The sequence below is a fragment of the Brachionichthys hirsutus genome, chromosome 17 (assembly GCF_040956055.1).
Source record: "Brachionichthys hirsutus isolate HB-005 chromosome 17, CSIRO-AGI_Bhir_v1, whole genome shotgun sequence".
Lineage (NCBI taxonomy): Eukaryota > Metazoa > Chordata > Actinopteri > Lophiiformes > Brachionichthyidae > Brachionichthys > Brachionichthys hirsutus.
The window spans coordinates 5,715,933-5,739,046 of record NC_090913.1 but is presented as its reverse complement, the minus strand read 5'-3'; the positions used below and the strand labels follow the sequence as shown (position 1 = coordinate 5,739,046).

Sequence of the window (23,114 nt, the reverse complement as noted above, 5' to 3'; positions counted from 1 at the left end):
GGAAGACTCTGCGATCGTCTGTGTTGAGAACGATGTAACGATGCATTGTTGAAAGGCTTTAAATGAGATTGAATATTTAAATCAAATTAAGGATTCAACAGCTGCTGAGTCCGCTTAGATGGCGGCGCTTGTTCACCAGGCAACAAGTGTCTTCCTCCTCTTAATGCCCTCATCCTCCGCTGAACAGCCGCTGCACCGGAGAGTTGACGCACAGGCGTGAGTGTGATCATGCAAACTGTCGAGAGGGGAATGTGCACTTTTAAATGCAGTGGCTCCATTAAAACCCATTTCAAACCAAGCTGGCTTTAATTGAATTATCATTCAACGGACTGACTATTAGAAAGCATACAGCAGAAAGCAAAAAAATAAAATAAAGGTGGCCACTGGAAAAGTGGGAAAAGACAGGTAAAGAGAAAAACAATGTGAGGTGAGATCACGGTTTTCAAAAGGTAATAGCATAGGAGAGAAAGAGAGGTCTTGCCTTCGAGAAGAAATAAGAGGGCATCTGGGGGTTAAACAGACACAACAGAGACAGTTGGAAAAAAGGTGAAAAGGAGTTTTCACACAAAGACACAGGTTAATTGGAAAAGAAGCACAATGGAGTTCTCCCTCGCCTCACTTCCTTTTCATGAACAGAATAATTTAACGTTATCATGATTCACACCTCAAAGCAATCTTTGTTTTAATTTATGAAACGTCGCCTTAAACAATCTCACCACAATTCATTTTTACTCACGTACATATTCTGTTAACAACAGAGAAGTGCCCTGAAGCTAAATGACTTTCCAATTCATTTATCCACCCCGGTTGAGCCGTGCCAATAATGTCCCCTTGGTCTTCCTCGCTGTACGACTCCATTCAATTTGACTGTTTCCTATTTTAATCCGATCACCTCCCATGCTGTCTCGCGTATCTACTTTAATCGCTCATGCTTTTTTTGTTTTGTTACGTGCGATGCGCCCTGGCTCTTTCTTTGCCGTTCTGCCACTGCCCTGCTGTATCCATCGGCGTTCCCTTCATCCAGTCCCAATAAAACCCGAGTCCCGGGCCTGAGCTGCTTCGTCTTGTGCCTCCCTCCGTACTCACCTCAAGTGTGTTTCATGTAACTTGATTGCAATTGATCACAGCAACTTAAAACCTTTCAAACAATCTCCCCCCCCTAATCTTGACCCAGACATGCACACGCTTCTCCACTTACCTCCCTGCTTGCTTTACAGTCTGCCCCAAACATGTTCAACCACTCAGTGCTATGCGTTGGTGATTTTTCCGGAGCCGGCAGCGAAACTTCCAAATGCACTTTACGCTACGTGAGACTCCTGTTCTTCTATGAGCTGCTGAGCGCCATTATATTTCCACAGAAATAGCAGAACGGCCTTGGCATACCAATGAGATGATGCAACGCGGCTTCACTCAGCAACGTGCTTTTTTCTATATATATATATAAACAGTGGCACAGACAAAGGAAATTACAGGACTTCAGAATAAATATCCATCTGGATAATTAAGAGTCTGCTCGTATTAGCAGCGCAATATAACATTACCAACAATAAATTCTGTAAAAGTACATTCTTATTATTTGGTATGAAAAATGGTATGAAAATGTTTATCCTACCTTTTTTTTTTTTTAACATTACATTCTCTTCTCTATGCAATGCTGTATACATTAGCCTACAATTCCATTATCTTATCTATCCATCTTGCGGCCTTCCGGACCAGATGATACTGTAAACCACTGATTTCCTCTGTGATGCTCTGAAAATCTTTTTTTAATACAGCATCACGATGTTGTAATATTCGCTGCTGCTCAGAGGAACCCATTCTGCTCCTTCTCTGCACGCCTGCCTCTACCTATTTTCCTCCTCCTCTTCCCCTCTGCTCCCGGACATCTACGCGATGCCGCTACAGCCCTTAGATACCCTGTCCTCGTGGGTCCATAATATTATTCCGTCTCCTTTCTCTTACCCGCGACTTCTCCTCCAGCTTTGTCATCATGATGATGTTGGCGGTGTGTTGCTCCCAGATCATCCGCCAGAACTCCCCAAAAGTCTCGGGGAGGGATCCCTGCGTGGCGACATACGCGTTCTGACGGCGGTAGCCATCCACGTAGTTCGCATTGATGTAGTCACTTCCTGGGACGCCTGCATGATCAAGGAGAAGGGGAAGTTAAGCAAGTCATTTAAAGTCTGCTGAAAGCGCGAAAGCAGCTTTATGTCCGGGTAATAAAGCGTGTGGATCATCTAAGGTCATGGCAGGGAGATTTATTATTGCCACAAAGCCAAGTGCCTTTTGGTGTTGGATAGTTCTGCCGTCTTGTTTTATAATACATGCTAAGATGATCAGGGTCTTAACTGGACGTACACTGGATGTGTCGCTTTGAATGGCAATATGTCTGCAGGGCTGTCTCTGTGTGAGACTCAGCTGACACTGCTTGTCCTGGAGGGGGATTGTCTGTACTTGAGTGCGCGTGTGTGTGTGTGTGTGTGTGTGTGTGATGTGAGCGACCGTCTGTGTGTGTTTGATTTAGGATCAGTCCAGCTCAACTGGGGCCTAATACTATAATCCCAAAAATCACTGAGTCATAGCCCATGCATGCACATGCACACATAGCAAAACACCAACGTGCACGCACGCACGCACACACACACACATATAGGCATGTCGATGCACATCAAGCTATGACCCGATTCTGATTAACGGGACACAAAACTCCTTACATTTACAGAGACAGAAGCGACTAGAACACCTGCAGGAAGAAACTCTTTGGGCTGATTTTTTACTTTTTTTATTTCGCCCTTGCAGCCTGTTTAATGAATGCAAGTCAGTCTCATAAAACCCCGGGCCGCCATCGCACACACACACACCCACACACACCACAGACACATTTAAATGACAGAAGAGTGCAGTTTGTTTATAGAGCGTCTTTTAAACGGGATAGGGACAGACGGTAAGAAGAGCGTCGAACATATGTTTATCATCAACCTCATTCTGTAAAAGGAAAGCTTGGCTAAACGCTTTGATTCGCTGCAAATTTATTACAAGGGACTACGGCATAAGTGCCGTGCAGATAAAGCACGCATAGACTTTAACTTTACGCACACTGGCTTGGCAGCGAGTGTGCGTCCATATGCACACGTGGAAGAAACTGGAGACACAAGTGCTTGTACATATTTTGGAGCATGTGCTTTAAATCTAAAGAAGACTATGTGCGTATACAAGTTCTTTTAACGTTTGGAAATACTCTCAAGCCCATGTATTTTCTGTCAAAAGAAAGATAGACAGTCAGGGCTTCAGGACAGGCGGGGGCGGAAGGCCTGCTAACACATGCTCTTCCCAGATAAGGCTCATCTGTTTGGGCTGGGCCTCCCACTGCCTCCGTCTACGCACACTGAAGCTGCCAGTTTCTGCGCCTCGGGTCTTTCCAGAGTTGAGGTGGGTGAGGACGCTTCAAAGTGTGTACACTGACAGCAGGACTGGGAAGAGATTGTATTTACTTATTCATGTTTAAACGGGGCACACGTAAAATCTCCATGAAGATTAAACTGGTCCAGTTTGGAGAGCGTGTCGTTTGTTGATAAGTCAGTTGGGAAGAAGACAAGGTTTGTTTGAATCTTGAAATGACCATTTTGATGCAGGCACAGCACTTTGTAAAGCTCATACTGTTGTTGCCTGAATATGGATGGCAATATAAAATATCCCTTGTAATGAATCCCCCCCATTCATTATGAATAGCAACTCTCTTTCACACACAAAGTCAAACACACTTATGACCTTAACACTTCTCTTTAAATTGAGGCCATCTTTATTGTCTAGTCCAAATCTTAACCTACCTAATCTGCATGTTCAAATTAATCTGACAAATTTAACCAAGCTTGAACCCTGAGATAAAGTCCTGAACCTCTTACCCTCGATGCTGGAGAGGATAACCCTGGAGTGATCGTAGGCAATGACATTGGCGTAACGGTTCTTTGGTTTATTGACCTCCAGGTTGGAGCTCTCCCAGGTGAACTGCTGACCGGGGTCGATGGACTTCAGGAGGTAAAAGAAAAAAAGACAATGAGCGTAAAATACTCATCGTGAAATCCCAGCCACAGAACAAGCCTAAATTCTAGTTGTAACCATGGAAATTGAAAAAACTAAAGCAAAACATGTTCGAACTAGCAACAGGATTCACGTCAGGACTTGTGTGTGGTGTGTGCAGGTTTTTTTCGTAAAAAAAATAAAATAAAGAAAAATACAGACCAGTATACGAGATTGGTTTGGAAAACAAAACCAACCACCAGTTTGAACGCTAAGTCCAATTTGAAACCATGGAAAAAGACATTATAAAAATAACACAATTCCCCAGATTGCAAAATTTACCACTACAGTCAGCTCACTTTCCAAAGACCCACATTTATTTTGATGTTTAGCCCATTTAAACACTGTCCGGCGTTGCCGCAAAAAGTCCACAAACTTAGAAACCATGTCCAGACTGAACATTAAAAAGATAATAAGGAACTTAGACGTGAAAGAATATTCCTGACCCAAATAAATGGAGAGAAAATTGACGAAAGCACAATAAATTCCCTTCGAGTAGAGATGATGTTAGTACTGGACCAACACGTCAAGCTCCTGGAGAGTAATTACGGTGCAACCGCTGGTGTGAGCTGGAAGACGCAGACATGAGGTCATAACGGCACTGTCAGCACAGAGCGATGAAGACGAGCGAGCCAGAGCAATTTAGCAATGCTGAATATTTTACAATAAATAATTACGGTTTGGTCTGAGGGAAAACTAGACAGGAGTGGTACTGGATGAGTGTGTGTGTGTGTGAGACTACTGAGACAGCCTAGCATCATGTGTGTCTGATTGTTAGACCACAATTATTTCTCTCTCTTGCCATCTTGCCGTCTCACTCCCCAAGTCCCTCCTCCGTCCGTTTCTCTGGTTCCCTTGCTCAGGGTTCAGTACCCAATAAAGTACACAGTCAGGCAGGGAGAATGTGAGGACCCACAGTGGTCTGACACACACACAGCTTCTTCGTCATTGTCTCCCCCCCCCCCCCATTATCCTTTATCTGGGCTCCCAACACGTTTAGCCGAAAACATCCTTGCTCTGCTTTTCGACTCTTTGCATAATGTGTCCTCGTCTTTCTCTGTTCCAGCCGATTGGTCTCTCTCTTGGGGTGTCCAATTAGAGCCTCTTGTCTCCTTCACCCAGAGGCAGACGGTCTAACTGGGTTTTTTTTTTCTCTTTTTTTTTTAAACAGGGTAAAGAAAACATTTTATGCTTTTAATAACTCCAAGTAGAGCTCATTTGCTATCCCAGATAAGCAGATGCCATTTTTGTTCCACATTAAATGTCCTACAAGTTGGAGGAAACTTAAGAAACAGCTTCTTTTTTTTTTGCACTGAATTCTTGATTCTTTTGTCTCTTGATGAGTCTGTCGATGCTGCCTCATTTCTATCTCTGTTTCATCCCCTTTCTCAACCAGAGCGTAAAAATGAGGCCTTGATGATAACCATCTGGCTGTGAGCAAAATCTCTTGGAGCCTGCAATTTCAATTTCCCCCGCCTCATATTTGTATAGATAACAACAAGACAGCGGAGTGATGAAAATGTGCTTTATCTTTGTTCTATGGAGACTAAAAATAGGGCTTGGCTGAAGGAGCGACGCGAGCCTCAGTCTGCAGCACTCCCCATTGAAATTGAAGCGGAGCAAAAGTGATGAGTCAACAGTGTGTGTGTGTGACTCCATCAAGACCCTGGTGAATTTTCCAAGTTGAAGACTTTTTTTTTTTTTTTCCCGGAGCAGATAATCAGCATTCTCACCTCGTACTCTTGAGAGAACTTGAGATTGTCATTTGCCTTGAGGCGCTCAATGTGATCTGCCAGCTCAGAGATGGAGACGGGCGGGTGACTTGCCATGCCTGCCGAGCACAGAAATGGAAAAAGATGTGATTTTATACATGCACTAATTTGGTAGCAGAGTACTTAGAAGGAGGTTTCTCAGAGGGGTTCTGTCCATAGTCAGTGGAGGAAACAAATGGAAGGGTTTTGGGTTTTTTTTTGGTTAAGTGACCATTTTTGAAATCCAGATAGACAGAAAGAAGAACAATGTGCGTGTTTGTGAAAGTTACTGAACCACGGTAACATGTCCTCAGTTATAAAAAGAAAATGACACAGGCAGTTACATGTTTTTTTTTTGGGGGGGGGGGGGTATTTTAAAAGAATATTCCAGAGGTATGTGGATGAATTGTTGTCAAGTCAAGCAGCTTCATCCTAGATGGGATGGAAGATTAGTTAGCGTGAAAATGGCTAAAGAAGAAGGAAAAAAGCGTGAAGACGTGTTAACAATGTCAGCAGGAAAAAGTTCTGTGGCAAACCAAGAAAACTAACTTGACAAACGTTGATAACCGCGGTACACTGATACACGGTAGGCTGGAAAGGGAAACAACACCACCATTATAAATACAGTTCATAGATGAGGTTTAAATTTGCAGGAAATGCACTCGCTGTTTGTGTAAAGGTGCGCAGGATTTACCTGGAGTCTGGAAGTTGATTCTGCGCAGCTCCACAGGATCAGTCGGGTGGTGGGATGACATAGCTTTGCTGCACGGGAAACTGCCCTTCCTTCCCTCAGCCTCAGCCCTTTTCCTGTATCAACATGTAATTATTACGTCACCTCACCTCACACTGAGGAACTGTACCATTTTTGCAAGAATAGCTCATTTAGTTTCATTAGTGTAATCTGCGTTGTGTCCTACTGTGCTGTACTGAGACAAATGCAGCCAAAGAAGGTCACACAGTCTGGAGAAGACGCAGAAAGTAATTTACTGCTATGAAGACTATAAATCTTCTGAATGGGAGAAACGTCCTGGCTTGTGTGACTAACTTGTTAATAGCTTGTCTATAATGCAGGTTATGGTAAATCACGATGAGCAAAAAAGAAGCGTCAACTGGACTTGTTTAAGTTAGATCGAAGTTTCTTCAGTTCTGAGAGACTGGTAGGGAGTTCAGATACATATACGTACTCCTGTTGGAGCAGAAAACAAAGAAACAAAGAAGGGACCGAAACCACCAAGGCAATAAGACTCCCCAGGACTCCCCAGAATGCTGATGATCCCCGGCAGTCATGAAACCTGACTAACAAATCGCCTGGACTCATTTGCATCCACTCTCCACCAGGCTCTCAGAACTCAGAACTACAATATTTGTTTTACTTGCTGCCAGAAGTGCCTGCATCAGTTTTATTTTTATTTTTATTACTTCTCCGTTCCAAATAATTAACATTACCTAAATCAAGGCTTTCAAAATTAAACGGTATGTCAACTCCAAAGTCAGAATTCCCTTTTCACATCTTCTAAATGTTATGTAAAATGACATCAGTGTGCATAAATGAATAGTTTAAAAGTTTTCTTCACATTTTCAACACCAATGCATCACTGATAAGTGCAATAATTTTTGTCTATCTAAAAAGGTAAAATGATTTTTTTTTTGTTATTTAGGATGAAATCACAAAGCCGGACAAACATACGGTGCAGCTGCCACTGTTCCTTATTTTCAATATTTATAATTTGATCGTACTCCTATATATCTTCATGCAATGCAGTAGATTAACATCACGTGTATGTTATTATTCAGTCATCAAAGAAACATGAAGTTAATCCTACTGGGATCTATTATCGAAAGCGCTCTTTGAAAAGGCCTTTCAAGGAAAATACACCTGTAGGACCGAACAAATGTTAATAGGTGTTTGTTTACCTGTCAGGTTTGCTGGATCCAAGCAGAGAGAGAGGAGCCGATAAAAGAACAGACAAAGATGAATAACATTAGCGTCCAATCAACAACCATGAGGGACTGAAGTAATACTGAACTCATCATTCTTCCCATCTCATTTAAACTGATCACTTTCTTAGCGTAGTTTTACATATGCTAAATGCTACCCAGCCATACACAAACATAATCAGCAAATATAAATTCAAATGACAAAACAGCTTCCTCATTTAAGACAACGATGCATACAATTTAGCTCCCACTAGCTGGCTACTATATAATAATATACTGGAACAGATGATTATCATGAATAATGCTAATGAGTGAATCTTTATTCTGCTGCCCCCCCCCCCCCCCAAATCTGGTATGTAGGTTTTCTTCATTGTATATCGTTTTGAACTGTATATAGAAGCGAGGAAAGAAACCCCACAATTACATGTCCATGAAGAGTCAGCAAAAGTCAGATGCGATTAGAATGCCAGATGCTGGGCCTGTACGGCCGATTAATTATGGAATCACATTACAAACCAACGGAACTGCAAGTGGGGTTTATTTTTAAAGCAAGGGGGGGGGGGGGGGGGGGGGGACAAGTATTCTAGAAGGGAATAAACGTTATTTATGACACATGAGAGAAAAGTCAAGTTTTTCCTAACTACTGTATTCATTCAAATACTTCCTGAAATCTGAATTGATACTAAATTAATAAATGGCAAATTTGAAACAGAAGTAAGCCAGTGACCATGAACAATAGGAGTCATTTTCATATTCACTCTTTCATGTATGGTTTGGGTCGCCAATATATATTTTCTGATACTGTAATAAGTGCAAGGTCTGGTATGAAAGTGTGTAGCTGTTTATGAGATCACTTTCATAATTTCTTCTCTATGACGCTGCTCTGTTAAATATGATGTATTTTTTTTGTCTCTTTGAGTTCCTTCCTCATTTTCTCATCAATCGATTCCTTTCTTAACTCTTACTACCCGAATCCTGCCTGTTGCCTGATACCTGACATCATCCAATGAAATAAGAGTTTAATTAGAGCTATACACCACTTCCTACATTAAAATGATGACTTTTGATTGGTTGATGACCACGCTTTGGATGACAGCTACATCAACATTCTCGTGGGATTCGCGGAGATCGGAAGCAATACCGATAATGGCAAATGACTTTTAATAATTATTACGGTTACGACTTTATCTGCACGCTTCTGATTTTTGATAGTTGCTACAACAGTCACACTGTCCTTACCTCTTGAAGAGGAGAATAGCGATGACGATGCAGACAATGAAGATGACAGCGAGCACCGGCCCCACCACCCACAAAAGACCCTCTTCCTCATCCACGATTGGCTGAGGATCCACATCCGATGAGACCATTGGATCAGAATAAGGGCTAGTGGCATACATAGTCTGAAAATGAAGATATATATATATTAAAAAAAATTATATATATTTTTTTTACATTTACTCAGATCATTGAGTTTTTTACTCACATTTTCAGAGAGGTCTAGCAGCGCCAGCACAAAGAAAACATACTCCTGTCCATTGTGCAGCGGACGGTTGCGGAAGTCACCATAGTTTTGCCCATCTCCAAGCGTGAACTCCAGGGGGAGGGTCTTGAAATGAGCGGTAACGTAGGCTCTGGGATCTGATTGGCCAGCCTGTCTGCGTATGCGGAGCGCCCGACTAACACTGGTCCTGTTGATCTCCTTCAGGAGCTGAAAGCAAAGAAAAAGCCTTTACTTTTCAACCCACAACAAAAATGCCACCAGTGAAGGAACAATACAGAAAAGGCTAAACCCAAATGTCTTTAATCATCAACTAAATTGTGACTGAAATGATCCTTTTGAGAGAATGGGCACCATAATAACAAAATTAAATCTCACATGCATGATGTGCTTTCAGAGCTGTTTTTAACGTATACAACAAATAAACAAAGTTCCTGACACAAAAACTTGGTCAACAATTTTCTGTAAATAATTTCCCAGAGGCAAATATCCCTGATGTCAGAGATTGCCCCCAGGGATAAAAGGTGTTATATTTAAGGATGATGGTTAAATGCTTCACCGTGTATGACTGTTCTGTTAGTGGGGAAACCCATAATCCATCTAATCATTTAATGATCTACATGGAATCACAATTATTTTACTAGTCTGTAAGGATTACATTGATTTGCAATCCTCTCAACATCAGTATTATATTGTGGTGGTTTATCAAGACCATAAATAAGCTGTTCATTATGCGACTCACCTCATCCAGGTTCATTTGGTCAGGCTCTTCCCACGGATTCAGGAACTTCCCTCCTCTTTGTTTCTTCAATGGGACCACCACCACATAGTAACCTCTGAAACGCAGCATGCAATGAAGAAACACAAGATGAACCAACAATTATTTCAATTGGGCATTTTAGCTCCTAAAGAAACAGCCGTGTTTAAGCCTAAACATGTAGCTTAGTTTAGCATATAGAGACAAAGTGGAAGAGGATGATGCTTGCAGGCAGAAAACCCGACTGTCTGTTGTTGAAGCCTCCATATCTCCAAGTGATTTAAAGTGACGCTGAACTTCTATCCGGATTGTTGGCAGAATGTGACAGAGGGTATTTTCTTAACGTCATACTTCTGCTTGTGTATTCATCTTCATGGGGTAATGCATCATTCCCATGGCGTGTAGAAGCAGCAGCTGCGACACCGCCGTCTGCTTGCTTATGTAAAAGATTTTAAATCTCTGAAGCCATGGAGAAAAGCAAACTAAGTAAGGGAATTTGTCAGATGCAGTCAGACGACAAGCAATGAAGGCACAGATGCATCAGGGGGTTCCTAATAAATGACTCATTGCAGTACTCCAAGCTCAGATTTAATACTCCATTATGGTACGTGATGTAGCAGAAACATTACATTATTTATGTCCAATATGAGACATTGATAATTTGTTATAGATTAAATAACAAGCACAACAAAAATGGAAAATGATCTGGCATCTTTCTTTTTTTTCTTTCTCTTTTGAAAGCAAAGATACACTGATCAATGTAAAAAAAATATATATACATTTTTAATATAGTGACTAATTTGTGCATTCAGTAAATTACAGTTTGAGCACCAATCTCTGACTAGAAGAACAAAATTACTCATGACTAAAGAGCAAACAAAAGAATAAGACAAACTCTGAAATGGTTCCAATGCGACAGGAACAAACATCAAACTGTCTCTGAGAAAAACGAAAGAAGCAATGGACTAAATCAGCGCGCGCTTCAATGCAGAATGACTGCGGCAACCTGGCAGCCAAACTCGTTCTGTTTACAGAAACAGATGCACACATACACACACACACACTTTCATTTAGCCTGTTGTGGGAGCACTCAGTCTTGTTTTGCTGCCAAGTCAAAATCCCTCCTGATATGCTAATAAATAAAAAACAGCCGTAGGAGGGAAGAGAAATTAGACGGAATTACACCGGTCTGCAGAACAATTAATTTGAAAACAGCCTAATTGGAGCAAATCTGCACAGGTTGCTAAAATAGTCCATTATTTCCACCAAATTTTTTTTTTTCCCCTTCTCTTTACCCCAATTATCACTACCTGACTTTGGCTGTGGTCTGCACAGTTGGCAGCTGCACGGTCACCATGCCGTCTGCGTTGGTCTTTCCTACCACTGTGGGTTTGGTTTTCAGGATGTCTGGGGCAGTGGTGGCAGTGACGCGGTGCTGCAGCCCCCCAGCGCTGTTGGCCCGGTTGGTGAGCAGAAATGAGTACTGGGTGTCTGGCTCCAAGCCCGTGATCAGCTTCTGAGTCTGCTTTCCATCCACTTCCACAGACTGGCTCTTTCCATACAAGATCTACACACAAGGAGGGTGTTTAGTTTGAGTTCTACATTATGAAGTGCAAACACAAGTTCTGAAGTAGAGCCTAAGGTCTTTTGTTGCCTCAACAAATAGAACCACCATCATATTGTACATTAGAAAGACAAACCAAAAATCTTTTTTTTGGTTATATTTGAATGCTAATTTAATCATGTTAACATGCTTGTTGTAGCAACAACAACAACATCAAGTAACAATTGCATATAACATAATACATCACATGAATTGAAAATCTGAAGCTTAATAGAAGTTGAACTCGAAATGTTTAATCAACTGTAACACCAAACAATGGATCAAATTAAAATACACTAACGGTGAATGGCTGGGCAGGGTTCTTGTCTCGAATTTCCCATGACAGCAGGACAGAGTTCTTCATGGCAGCCTTTACTCTGAAGTTGGTGGCAAAAACTAATGAGAAAAAAAAACACACACACACACACACAAAAACACAATAAAGGTGAATATAATACCAGTCTCATTTCATCTCTCCACTAAAGCAAAGGCCTTACCTGTGTGCCATTCTCTAAAACCAGAGTTAAGAGCGCTACCTGCTCTGTGCAACACAAAGTGAAGTGTGACCGGGCACTCGCCCCAAAACTCCTGAATCTTACCTTGTTTTGGGAAAGGGATGTTTAGGTCTAAGGCTACAGTGACAAGACAATGGAAAAGGACACTTAGGATGTTGTGACTAGATGTAATATCTGCGTGCGTGTGGTTTATCGTGCACATGTGTGTGTGTTGCATCCTGAGCAATGAAAGTGGCTCGTTAGGAAATGAGTGTGACCCCTTACCTTGGTCTCGTCGCTGAGTCCTAAACTGGACACTGGGGCTGTAAGGCCCAGGGCCGACAGCTGTGAATGCGCACAACCTGACATCATACACAGTATCAGCACTCAGACCCTCCAACAAAACCCCTGACCCTGGGGCAGCCACCGCCACTTCTGAGGCATTCCCACGACTGTTAATATCCTTGTACAGCATTGAGTACTTCACAATTTTCCCATTTTGCTCAATTAGCGGGACTGACTTCCACGCCAGTCGGAGGGAATGGGCAGAAGCCTCTTCTGCGATGACGTTCTCCGGGTATCCGCTCGGGACATCCTCTGGGGTTGTCACCTCTTTCACGGCTTCCTCGCCGTAGCCCATCTTGTTACGGGCAGATAGTCTGAACACATAGTTAGCTCCCTTGTGGATGTCCGGGGCATTGTAGCGGTTCTCCTTGGCTGGGAACTCCACCACAGTAAAAGGAAGCACATCGATGCGGCCGAAGGTGAGGCGGTACCCGAAGAGTGGAGTGGGAGGGGTGGGCGGTGGATACCACTGAAGCAGTGCGGTGCCTGAATCAGTGGCGCTCACCATCAGTTTGGGCTTCTCGGGCACTAAAGAGAAGGAAATAGTGAGAGCACGAGAGAAAGAAGGAAAGAATAATCAGAGGATCATTAGAAGCACATTATTTATTGCCGAAAGCAAAATCTGAAAACACGATTAACGATAAACCGAATTCTGGCTTCTTACTGGCGTGACAAAGTGCGGTCCAAAACTATTCAACGGGTCACCCCTTTAAAGTCTGCACCATGAAGTAATCGTCAGAACACTCAAATATTTGGAAAATAAGGTCTTAATGGAACCTTCAGAAAAATTTGTAAAAAACTAAAATCTAAAAACAAAAAAAACCCATACCGGTACATTTTTATACAAGTGCTCTAATTTATGTAACTTTTGCAAAATCCAGATTTTTTTCCGTGGAAAATTCAGACGCATGTGTCGGCTTGTATCTATCAGCTGAATCCTGAAAGGCCGTGTGTATCAAATATGATACGCTTGGGTTAATGGGTTAATTAAAGGGTTAATGGCCCCTAATGATCATTAGTGGCGCATTAGTCTCAAAGAGCATTAGCATGTAAGCTACGTGGTGTGTGTGTGTGTGCTTTCGTAGCACTACGTGTTTGTGTAAGAGTCCCACTTACATGGTAGAGCAGAACAGGCCGTAACAGGTTTGCTGCGAGCGCCATCACCCTTGGCAGTGTAAGCCCCCACGGACACAGAGTAAGGTGTATCTGCCCTCAGGTCTCCAATTACCAACTCCTGCAACATAAAGAAATTGCACTGTCAGCTGCAAAAGATAATCCTTTCATGTAGGACCTCAGGACAGTGAGCAGAACTTCAATACAATTGGAGTCAAACGGATCAAAACGCTTCAAAAAGCTACAAACCCCAGAGTTCTGGAGGTAAAATTCTGAACGTGTTGTCTCGCCAGTGTTCGAGCACAGTTCCAATAATATCATCGCTGTCGTATCAAACATTTTAACAGGACTCAAAACATACTGCAGTTCATTTGCCAAACAAATCTAATCTAAATTAGACAACGCATGCTTTAAAAAACAGCATCGGGCGGATGTTGAGGCGGTGGTGGGCTGAAGCTGCAGCAGAACCATGCATGTCTGCATGGAGTGGCATTGATAGGCAGAGGAAGAGCTGGGAAATTGTTGCACCTTGAATAACCTGCTAATTGGAGAGTGTGTTTAATGTAAGTGTGATACCATCAAATGAACTAGCATCGCGGGGCTCGCTCCATTTCATTTAGTTCTTAATTAGGAAACATTAAAACATCATTATCTGATTTTGGCAATATCAATAAATGGCAGAAATCATTTTATGCACTCCATTTGATTATTTTCCTTTATTTTATTAATTGTGAAGAATACAAAATTAAGAAGACAAAAGATCTTTCAGATTGAGAAGTATGACTCATCTACCCCCTTTTTTATTGTTATTATCAGGAGTGCACATAAAATGTTTGCTCTGGTTCATCATCATCATTATCATCTTCCCCTGAAGATATTGTCTGGCACTTTTACTGGTGTCATTTCTAGCCACTTCAATTTGAATGCCAGTTGAGAACCTCCATATCTTAACAGTCTCTTGCCTCCATGCAGACAATCCAATATTGCGAAACTCTGGTCACCATCATCTAATGCAAGTTTGCCCCGCTTTAAACTAGCTAGGGAAAGAGCACCTTAAATAACGTAGCTCCCCATCGTAAGACACAGAGACGAGATATACGAGTATGCAGAATCATCTCTTGTTCTTCTTGATGTCACGCATCATTTACCCCGTCTACTACTTACTCTATGAGCACGCCTGGTTACCACCATTAAATAATAGGATGAAGAAGGATTTACTCACATGTTCTATTGAGTCATCATACTCCTGAATGATGGACCAGTAGTTGGAGAAAAGGGGAAGAAAATACAAAATTCATCAGGATATCTTATAAATGATTTGATTTATTTACACGTTTATTTACATTATTTAGGGGTATTTTGTGTTTATTCAGGAGATGGAACCAATCAAATGGTTTTATGTTGATTCACACGAGCATTATTTACATACGAGCTGGGTTAAAGGGGCAAATTAAACTTGTAGAGGTATTACTGTATAAATAAAAATCTTCTAAATGAATGTATCTATAGCAATAGACAGTCACTCAGTCAAGTTCATTTCTACATAAGGCATGTCTTACCTTGGAGTCCTCTAGGAGGATGTCCTTGATGAAGGGCTGACCCTGAGGCTCTCCATAGTTCATCCTCACATAATGGACTTGGTAGCCGCGGATCTGACCGTGCTGCCACTCAGGTGCTGGCGCTCGCCATTTCACCCGAATGGCTGAGGCGTTCACAGTCTCCACCTCCACCCCTCGTGGAGGGCCACTCGGAACTAAAAATGGATTTTGGGATAGAGGTCAAGAGTCACAGATGGTGGGCATTTGAACTTCCCAAGAAAAGGCCTTCGCTTCAGTGAATTTCTTTTTTCTTTTATCAAAAAGGTATTGGATTTAGGGGTGGAAAAAAATACTCAAAATCTGAAAAATTGGGAAAATACAATCCTCTAAAAAGAAAAAAACCTGGTTTGATGTCTGGGAAAAGTCAAAAAAGTCAAAAATAAAAATGAGTGTGGACTGAGGAAAACATGGAGAAAAAGCAGTGGAGGATAAGAAGCAAATGTAGAGAAAGATAAGAATGGCAGATAGAAAACGGTTTGTTGCCCCGAGTAGATACACAGTGGCAGGCAGTCAAAGAGAAAATATTGTTATCAAGAAAAACCTCTTTCTTGCTGCCAAAGACACACTTTTTCCAAAAAAGAAAAATATGTCTCGGGAAAGGATGAAACCTCCAGCCACCTCTCGGTATCTGGAATGTGCATGAGCTGAACATTTTTTCGGATGGAGACGTGGGAAGTATTGGGTATAAAGCATGGATGTAAAAAATACTGTTTTAGTCGAGTCACAATAAATTATATTGGGGGAAATTAGCCTGAAGACATATAAAGTATTGCTCCTCAACTATAAAGGAGGAGTCAGATAGTTAAGAGATAAAAAAAGTTTGGAAAGGCCAAGGTACAGCTCGAGCCAAAATATTTGTTTTGGTATTGTTAGTAGAGAAGTAGGAAATCCCAAAAGACCCCCCCCCCCCCCCACACACACAAAAATAGGATATTCTAGAAGTGGAAAAAATGGTAAGGAGAGGATAAAATTGAAGGACAAAAGGGGGTCCAGGTGAGAGAGCGAGAGCGCGATGCAGGAGGAGCAGGTGGAGATTCCCAGATGTTGGAGGAGTTTGGCAGGTATGAAGGAATAAGGAGAGGCTTTAAAAACTGGAGGGTCGGACAGAGGAATATAAATGCAGCATCTCTGTAGAAGGCAGACAAAATGTCTTTAGCGCTGGGTGGAAGACATGTTAGTTTCTGGGTGCTTGGGCTTCATGGGTGCTAGTTAGTGAGGGAGCCATTGTTAGTGGGGTGGACCACCCTAAATCAGGCAAGGGCTTTATTTGGGAACGTACCATCTTCCTCCGTGCGAATAAGCAGCTGTAAACTTTCCGGTCCATCCCCCGCTTCTGTCAGCGCCCGTATCCTTATGCCATACTCAGTCCATTTCTCGAGGCTCTCCAGGAGGTATGGAGAACTTTCCAGAGGAATTCCATCAATCCTTTTAGTCATCTTGCTGCCGCCGGTAGTGGAGTATTGGATGGCGTATCCGGTAATGATGCCGTTCTGAAACTCCAGAGGAGGCGGAGCCCAACTTACCAGGATGCTGGTAGAACTGGGACTGGTGCATGTGATGTCCTGTGGAGGTGCTGAAGGAACTGATTGGCCAGTTTGTTTTTTTGTAGGAGGCACAGTAGGGGATGTTTGGAGAAGTGTTATTTGTATGTGTGTGCAAGTTGTCATCGGTGGGTGGAGAGGTGAGAAAATGAGGAATTGCCATGAAGGAGTGGGAATGAAATTGAGCAGATGAGAGACAGAGAACAAAAGACAAAGAAACATAAAATGAAAACAAAACTCCGGCGAACAGAAGTTCTTACGAAAAATGACTCATGAAAACAAGTGGAAGGACTTAAAAGAGATGCAACACAAAAAACACTGACTCCAGCGTCGGGACACAGACATACCTGCCCTTAACTTACTTGTTCTTTCAGCCGAGCCGAGACTCTGATCCAGGATGAGTTTGTCTCAATGCAAAAATCTCCTGTTTCTTACCTTGTCTGTACTGATTCTCTTACAGAACTCAGATGTAGAGCCAACAAATCAATTTACTTCACTATCGCTTATTTGACAAGTTGAGTAGTACTTCGGATATTTGTCGAAATATGCACAGTTTACGTATCATACATAAGTTATTTGTTGATACGTCAAATTTGAGCTCAGTCAGGATCTGGATTTGCGACGGCTCCTTTTTTTTGAAAATGCAAAACAAGTGCCAATTTTGAGATGGGGATGAGATAAAAGGCATGTCGTGTATTTGCTATTCCATTTTGTGTCAGCTCTCATTTTTGCATTGTCAAAATAGAAAGGTCTCTTGCACAGGTTCACAGACAACTTGAGTTTGTTGGTTCCACGTACGCGTTTGTGGCGTGTCAATGGACACCTCATTAGTATATGCGCCAATTCCATGCTTGCTCTTGGCAGCCAGTTGGAAGGTGTAGGATGAGAAAGGCTTCAGGTTCTTCAACAGGAAGGAGGAGGCGGCCTCAAAGCTCACTTTCTTCTGAACGGGCATAACGGCAGAGACAAAGAAAAGAAAATGCGTCATTAGATTCGAATATTGAGATCTTCTCGGTTGCCCAATCATCATCCATCCAATTATACTTCCCTCCTTTTGATTTATTGCTATCCATTCATAAAGTCATTAGTGGAGAAAAACAACCCTGTCAGCAGGAATCCCTAACCTCCTCCGTGTCATCGGCTCGTCTGTAGACCAGCTCATACCCCGTGATCTGGTTGTCGGGGCCACCTTGGGGTGGGGCCACCCAGGACAACAAGATGCTGGTCTCGGACTTGGCTTCACCCTTAAATTCTGAAGGCTGGGATGGAACTAAAATAGAAAAAAAACAAAAAACTGATTTAGCAAAGCCAAGCAAATATATTTTCCTTTTTAACAATTGTATCAGTTATTTTCTGTGGCGACTCCAACACACACACAAAACCAAACATCCCTCTTATGCCTCTGATTTCTTACCTCCAGTCTTGGCTATAATTTGTAGGTCCTGGGAAAGGGGTCCGTCTCCCACAGAGGTGAAGGCCAGGACTCTAATGTAATACGTCTTGTTAGGAATCAAACCCTGGATGGTGATGAAGTTGGCGCTGCGCACCATCTGCTTCTCCCACTTCATGACGCGAAGCACACAACGCGAGGCATTCGTTAATTAAATGCATGCAAACAGCTAAATGAGGCGACACCAAGCGCACAGAGACCCGCCGCACCTGGTTGACTGGCAGAACGCCGTCTGAAGTGTAGTAGACTCTGTAGCCCACCACCTGTCCGTTGGGCTCCTCCGGCTCATCCCAGTGAATGATCGCTGTTGTGGTGCTCAGCATACGGCCTCTGACCTGCACGATGAAAATGAGCACATTGCAGGGATTAAATAAAATGTTCGTGTCACACCAATCAGCTAATCCTAATGCATAGCAAGCAGACATTGCACAAAGAGGCATGAAAACCAATGTGGTTTTCATGCAATCAAATTTGATCTGTGAATTTCACATTTTGACTCAGAGTAACACCAGCCCGAAAAACAAAAAAAATGAAATTCTGCAAATGTTGCTTGGTCATCTCAAACCCAGACCTGCCGGGGAGGTGAGGAGGGGGCTTGCTCAGCTGTGCGGGCCTCCACCACCTCGCTGGAGGGGCCTTGTCCGATGGTGTTAACCGCTGCCACCCGGAAATCGTAGTGCGAGTACGGGCTAAGGCCGCCCACACTGTAGCGCGTTGTGGCGATGCCGTCAATCTCTTTGTAGGGGTCATCTGATCCTTTGGCACGGTGCTAGAGGGAAGAGAGGAAGCGTTTACTGATCTACACCTGACTGCACATCTGGAATATACACGCAAGATATGTCTTCAGTTATCGGATTTGATAACTAAAGCGTTTATCGCCCACCTGTATGACATAGTAAGACACAGGCTCAGGGTTTCCAGAATCCCAGGTGAGTGTGATGCTTGTTGCGGTTCTCTCTGTCACAACGGGGGTCCCAGGGGCCCTCGGCAAAGCTGAGAGAGAGACAGAAATCATCTGATCACTCAGAGAGAGGAAAAAAAATGGTCAAATTAAAGTGTCAGCAAGGGTAAAGCCAAACCGTCACCAACTCTCGCTCCTCACCAGTAAACGGCCTCGGACAGATGCTGGTCAGCTCACCTTTCACAATAATCTGGGCTACAGCCTCAATCACGCCAAGTGTTGACATGGCAACACATGTGTAATTGTTGGACTGGCGGACATCGGTCAGTTCCAAGACGTTGCGGCCGATGGGCATGTCGTCTTCGGGCGTCAGGTCTTCCGCTCCAAGCATCCACTTCACGTACGGCATAGGGGAGCCCACTGCCACGCAGGTGATGTTGATGTTGCCCCCTGGCATGATCTCGCTGTCAGCGGGGGGGATGGAGAAGCGAGGAGGGACACGGCGCACTGGACGCCGCAGCAATGAGAGCAGGAAAGCAGGAGTTGTTGCTCAGCAAAACGCAGGTAATCGCACGGAAGATTACTGCAATTCATGCAGTATACGAACTCTCCGATAAAGCTTTACGACATTTCAAACAAGACTACGAGCATTCGGACCGTCGTCTTCATCAGAATGTTTCACTCATTGGGGATTTTAGGTTGCGTTCCAGTAAATATTTCACAAACTAAATCACAACAGACAAAAAGCACTCACAGCAAACTCAAAAAAACACACTGGGGAAAAAAGGAGAACACAGAGTACAGTGCGTCCCCGAGGAGTGAAGCGCGCAGGCAGGTAGCAAGCGTCCTGCACCTCGCACCGACACGAATGGCAGCTTAATGGAGGAACATAAAATACTCTGGAGAGACTCACAAGAGCCACACGCAGACGTCACGGTACTAACCTTCTCGCAGCTCTGCAGAGGGAGGCGGGACAGTGCACGGCGGGAGGAGAAGGAGGACGGGGAGAGAAAAGAGAGGAAAGCGGAAAACACCAGAGAGAAGACAAGAGACACAGAGAGAGAGAGAGAGAAAACAAGTTAGACAAAGTGGCACGGCAGGGTTTGCAGCGGTCGGAGGGAAGAGAAGCGAAGGGAGAAGATGGAGGCCGTTCAGCAAGCGTGTTGAAAGCGTTCCTGAAAGCGCTCCTGCTTAAGGCTGCCTCCACGGGCCTCCTGTCAAACCCTCACTGAGCACCGCCGAAAGAATTTAGTGTCTCTGCAAGCCCTGTTAGATGCACATCACTGACTCGGCACGGCTCATCTGTGTTCCTCTAAATGTGAGCGTGAGCATATGTTGTTATATGTTTCACATGAGTATGTATGTATATATACACCGGTATATATATATATATATTAGGGGTGTAACGGTACACTGAAGTCATTTCGGTTTGGTTCGGTTTCTTGAGGTGTTCAGCTCGTTTAATTTTCGGGACAAAAAGGGCAACTTGAAATGCTTTTACTTAGAAAAAATGCAAACAATAAATCTTTTATAAATAAACAAAAGTGACCCATTTGGGTGATATTTCAAATAAATTAGATTGAGCTTGTAAAACTATCGTACTGTCACAATTTAAACAAGTTAAAACTGTAAACTTTGAATACTTAGCAGCAACAGCCTGAATATGACAAATGTAACTACTACTATTACTACTACTAACTATTCAAACTTAAAGTTTTTGGCTCGGAAGATGAACTTCTCCAATCTTCTGTATATATATATATATATATATATATATATACAGTATATATACACACACACATACTGGCAGATTGCTCTTTGTGAATGGTGTCTTAACTAATAATGATATCAATGTGAATCCAATTGCTAAAGGTTCGATTTTATGGTTAGGGAATCTAAAAAAATATAGATAAAATAAACGTAGGACAGTAATGTTTGAGGTCTGCTCTCTTCGAGTGCTTTTCTATTTAGTAGTTTGTATTCTGGGGGGGGCAGGCAACAGCACGGAAGGCCATGGGAATAAAAATGCCTCTACGATTGAAACATTCGGTGGGTATGGCGTGCAGATGTCCGTGTGCGTTCTGATGGAAGACAGAGCGCCTGAGGAGGCAGGATGCCTGTCAGATTTGTGGAGAAACACAAGTCTTAAACAGACAATGATTTGTGTTTTATTCTCTGAGGTCTAAAGGCTAAGAGGAGAGGTCAGAGAGATTAATAGCCTGAGTGAAACTCACAGCCCTGCCTCAACTCTCCTTCTCTAAACATCCGGTTTAGAAGAATTGGAACATGCGGCATTCCAAGCAGACGATCTGAAAAGCTTCCAAGTTCCAATATACTCATCTATCATCAATGCGAATCTTTAAATCTGCATCAGTTGATGCTCTGGTGCTCAGAGGACGGGCTTGTTTCTTATCCACCGTCTTACCTCTGACATAGAGGTTAGCTGGGGTGGAATAACGTGTCCCATCACTGTTGGTGGCGACACACTCATATTTCCCCTGGTCTGATTCCTCACTCATCTCTATCTGGAGGGCACCTAGATAGATGGAGGGATAGAGAGAGGGAAGTAGAGAACAGAATGGAGAGAAAGAGTCACACAGAAATACAGGGGGTGGGGGGGGGGTGGGGTAAGAGCAGTTAAAAGTGAAAACATCAGACAATTAGGAACAGTCTATAAATATACAGCAATACAGACAATATACAAATGGTAAGGACTGCATAAAGGAAAAATCGGAGGGCGCTCTTGCAAAAACGAGCTGAACAGGGGACGAAAAGGGACTTAAATCTACTGGGAGAAATTAGCCAGTTTCCACCACTGTCAACAGGAATCTGACAAAAACAAGAGTCAGCGTCCTGAGTCAGAAAAGGGAAGCAAACAAAACACCCCAAAAAATGGACTGATTTCTAAAACATAATGCAAGCAAGGCAGGAACGAATCAGACGAGCAATATGTGGAGAAAGCCTTCCACAAATACTGCTTTTTGAAAATTCTGAAAAATTAAGATGAAGTTATAACAGGAAGCAAATCATGGTTTAGTTTTCAAGGTTACAAAAGATAAAAGATATTTTCATGGAAATAAGGAATCCCCAAGTATTTCGGACCCACCGCTGGGATCAGGAGTGTGGTGGAATTCCAAAAACACACCCAACGAGGAGGTAAAAGACATCAGCAGACCTCCATCAAGGCTAACAGGTTTAAAAAAAAGGACGACATACGCAAAGCCTTGGAAAGGGACCGTTGCTTTTCTCGCTCCCTGAAAACAGAAAAACTGTCAAAAAAAAAGTCAACCACAGAGGTTCTTTAAAGATGGTGTGGCAACGCAAAAAAGCGCCCATAAAAACTTTATCAAAAAAGTGGTTGTTTGGGGCTTTTTATCAGAAATGAGGGCGAAAAGGGAAAGCGATGGTAAAAAACCATGAAGAAATGCGCATGTGTTTGTGAGAGGACACTCATGTTTGCAAGCACGTCTGAGTCTTTGCCATCTGGACTTTTCAGACTGAGCGACTAACAGCTGGAAGGGAAAATGGAAATTGGGGTATTTGATTGGGCAGATCTTGACACGGAAGAGGGGATAGGGCCAGACCAACCTTAGGTCAAGACAACCCCCCCGCCCCCAAGAATAAGAAATAAAAAGGCCAAGAACTGAAAAAAAATAAATAAAAAAAATCACAGAACGAAAAGGCAACCAAATAGGGGTAAAATTAATACCCCAAGTTTAGACAACAAAGAAATTGAGTAAACACATCATGCTTTAGACTGAAAACAAAGTAGATGGTGTTAAACGGATGGTCACAAAAGAGATCACAATATGGCGAGGAGGGAAGCTATGTGATTTTCTGTGTTTTAGAAATGACTGTTGAGGTTGAGATGGAAGGTAATGGAAAATGAAAGATGAGAAGAGGGGAGGTGATATGTTATGTTTGTTCAAGTCCAACCCCCTCCTCTTGCAGCTACAGTGAATCTGAAGCGACTGGGGTATTACCAGTATGGCAGAGTCCTGAGGCTTCTGGACTAAACCCATACCAAATAATCCACCCGGAATTATTT

General features: G+C 42.9%; 1 protein-coding gene across 1 annotated transcript in view; it reads right to left on the bottom strand.

Annotated features, from left to right (window-relative positions):
• The window catches only part of ptprdb (protein tyrosine phosphatase receptor type Db), a 47,882-nt gene that overhangs the window by 5,995 nt on the left and 18,773 nt on the right, over window positions 1–23,114 (bottom strand). Inside the window, exons 7-32 of the mRNA XM_068750617.1 lie at window positions 21,492–21,602; window positions 20,011–20,022; window positions 19,304–19,573; window positions 19,049–19,158; window positions 18,737–18,934; window positions 18,375–18,500; window positions 18,130–18,277; window positions 17,840–17,985; window positions 17,514–17,658; window positions 16,454–16,756; window positions 15,136–15,329; window positions 14,799–14,822; window positions 13,580–13,697; window positions 12,404–12,991; window positions 11,926–12,020; window positions 11,332–11,588; window positions 10,007–10,100; window positions 9,250–9,474; window positions 9,006–9,166; window positions 7,743–7,754; window positions 6,523–6,635; window positions 6,378–6,419; window positions 5,811–5,908; window positions 3,903–4,026; window positions 1,963–2,138; window positions 482–505 (exon numbers count right to left, since the gene is read on the bottom strand). Of these exons, the coding sequence (XP_068606718.1) occupies window positions 482–505; window positions 1,963–2,138; window positions 3,903–4,026; window positions 5,811–5,908; window positions 6,378–6,419; window positions 6,523–6,635; window positions 7,743–7,754; window positions 9,006–9,166; window positions 9,250–9,474; window positions 10,007–10,100; window positions 11,332–11,588; window positions 11,926–12,020; window positions 12,404–12,991; window positions 13,580–13,697; window positions 14,799–14,822; window positions 15,136–15,329; window positions 16,454–16,756; window positions 17,514–17,658; window positions 17,840–17,985; window positions 18,130–18,277; window positions 18,375–18,500; window positions 18,737–18,934; window positions 19,049–19,158; window positions 19,304–19,573; window positions 20,011–20,022; window positions 21,492–21,602 (3,914 nt within the window). The remainder of the gene's footprint in view (window positions 1–481; window positions 506–1,962; window positions 2,139–3,902; window positions 4,027–5,810; window positions 5,909–6,377; window positions 6,420–6,522; window positions 6,636–7,742; window positions 7,755–9,005; window positions 9,167–9,249; window positions 9,475–10,006; window positions 10,101–11,331; window positions 11,589–11,925; window positions 12,021–12,403; window positions 12,992–13,579; window positions 13,698–14,798; window positions 14,823–15,135; window positions 15,330–16,453; window positions 16,757–17,513; window positions 17,659–17,839; window positions 17,986–18,129; window positions 18,278–18,374; window positions 18,501–18,736; window positions 18,935–19,048; window positions 19,159–19,303; window positions 19,574–20,010; window positions 20,023–21,491; window positions 21,603–23,114) is intronic.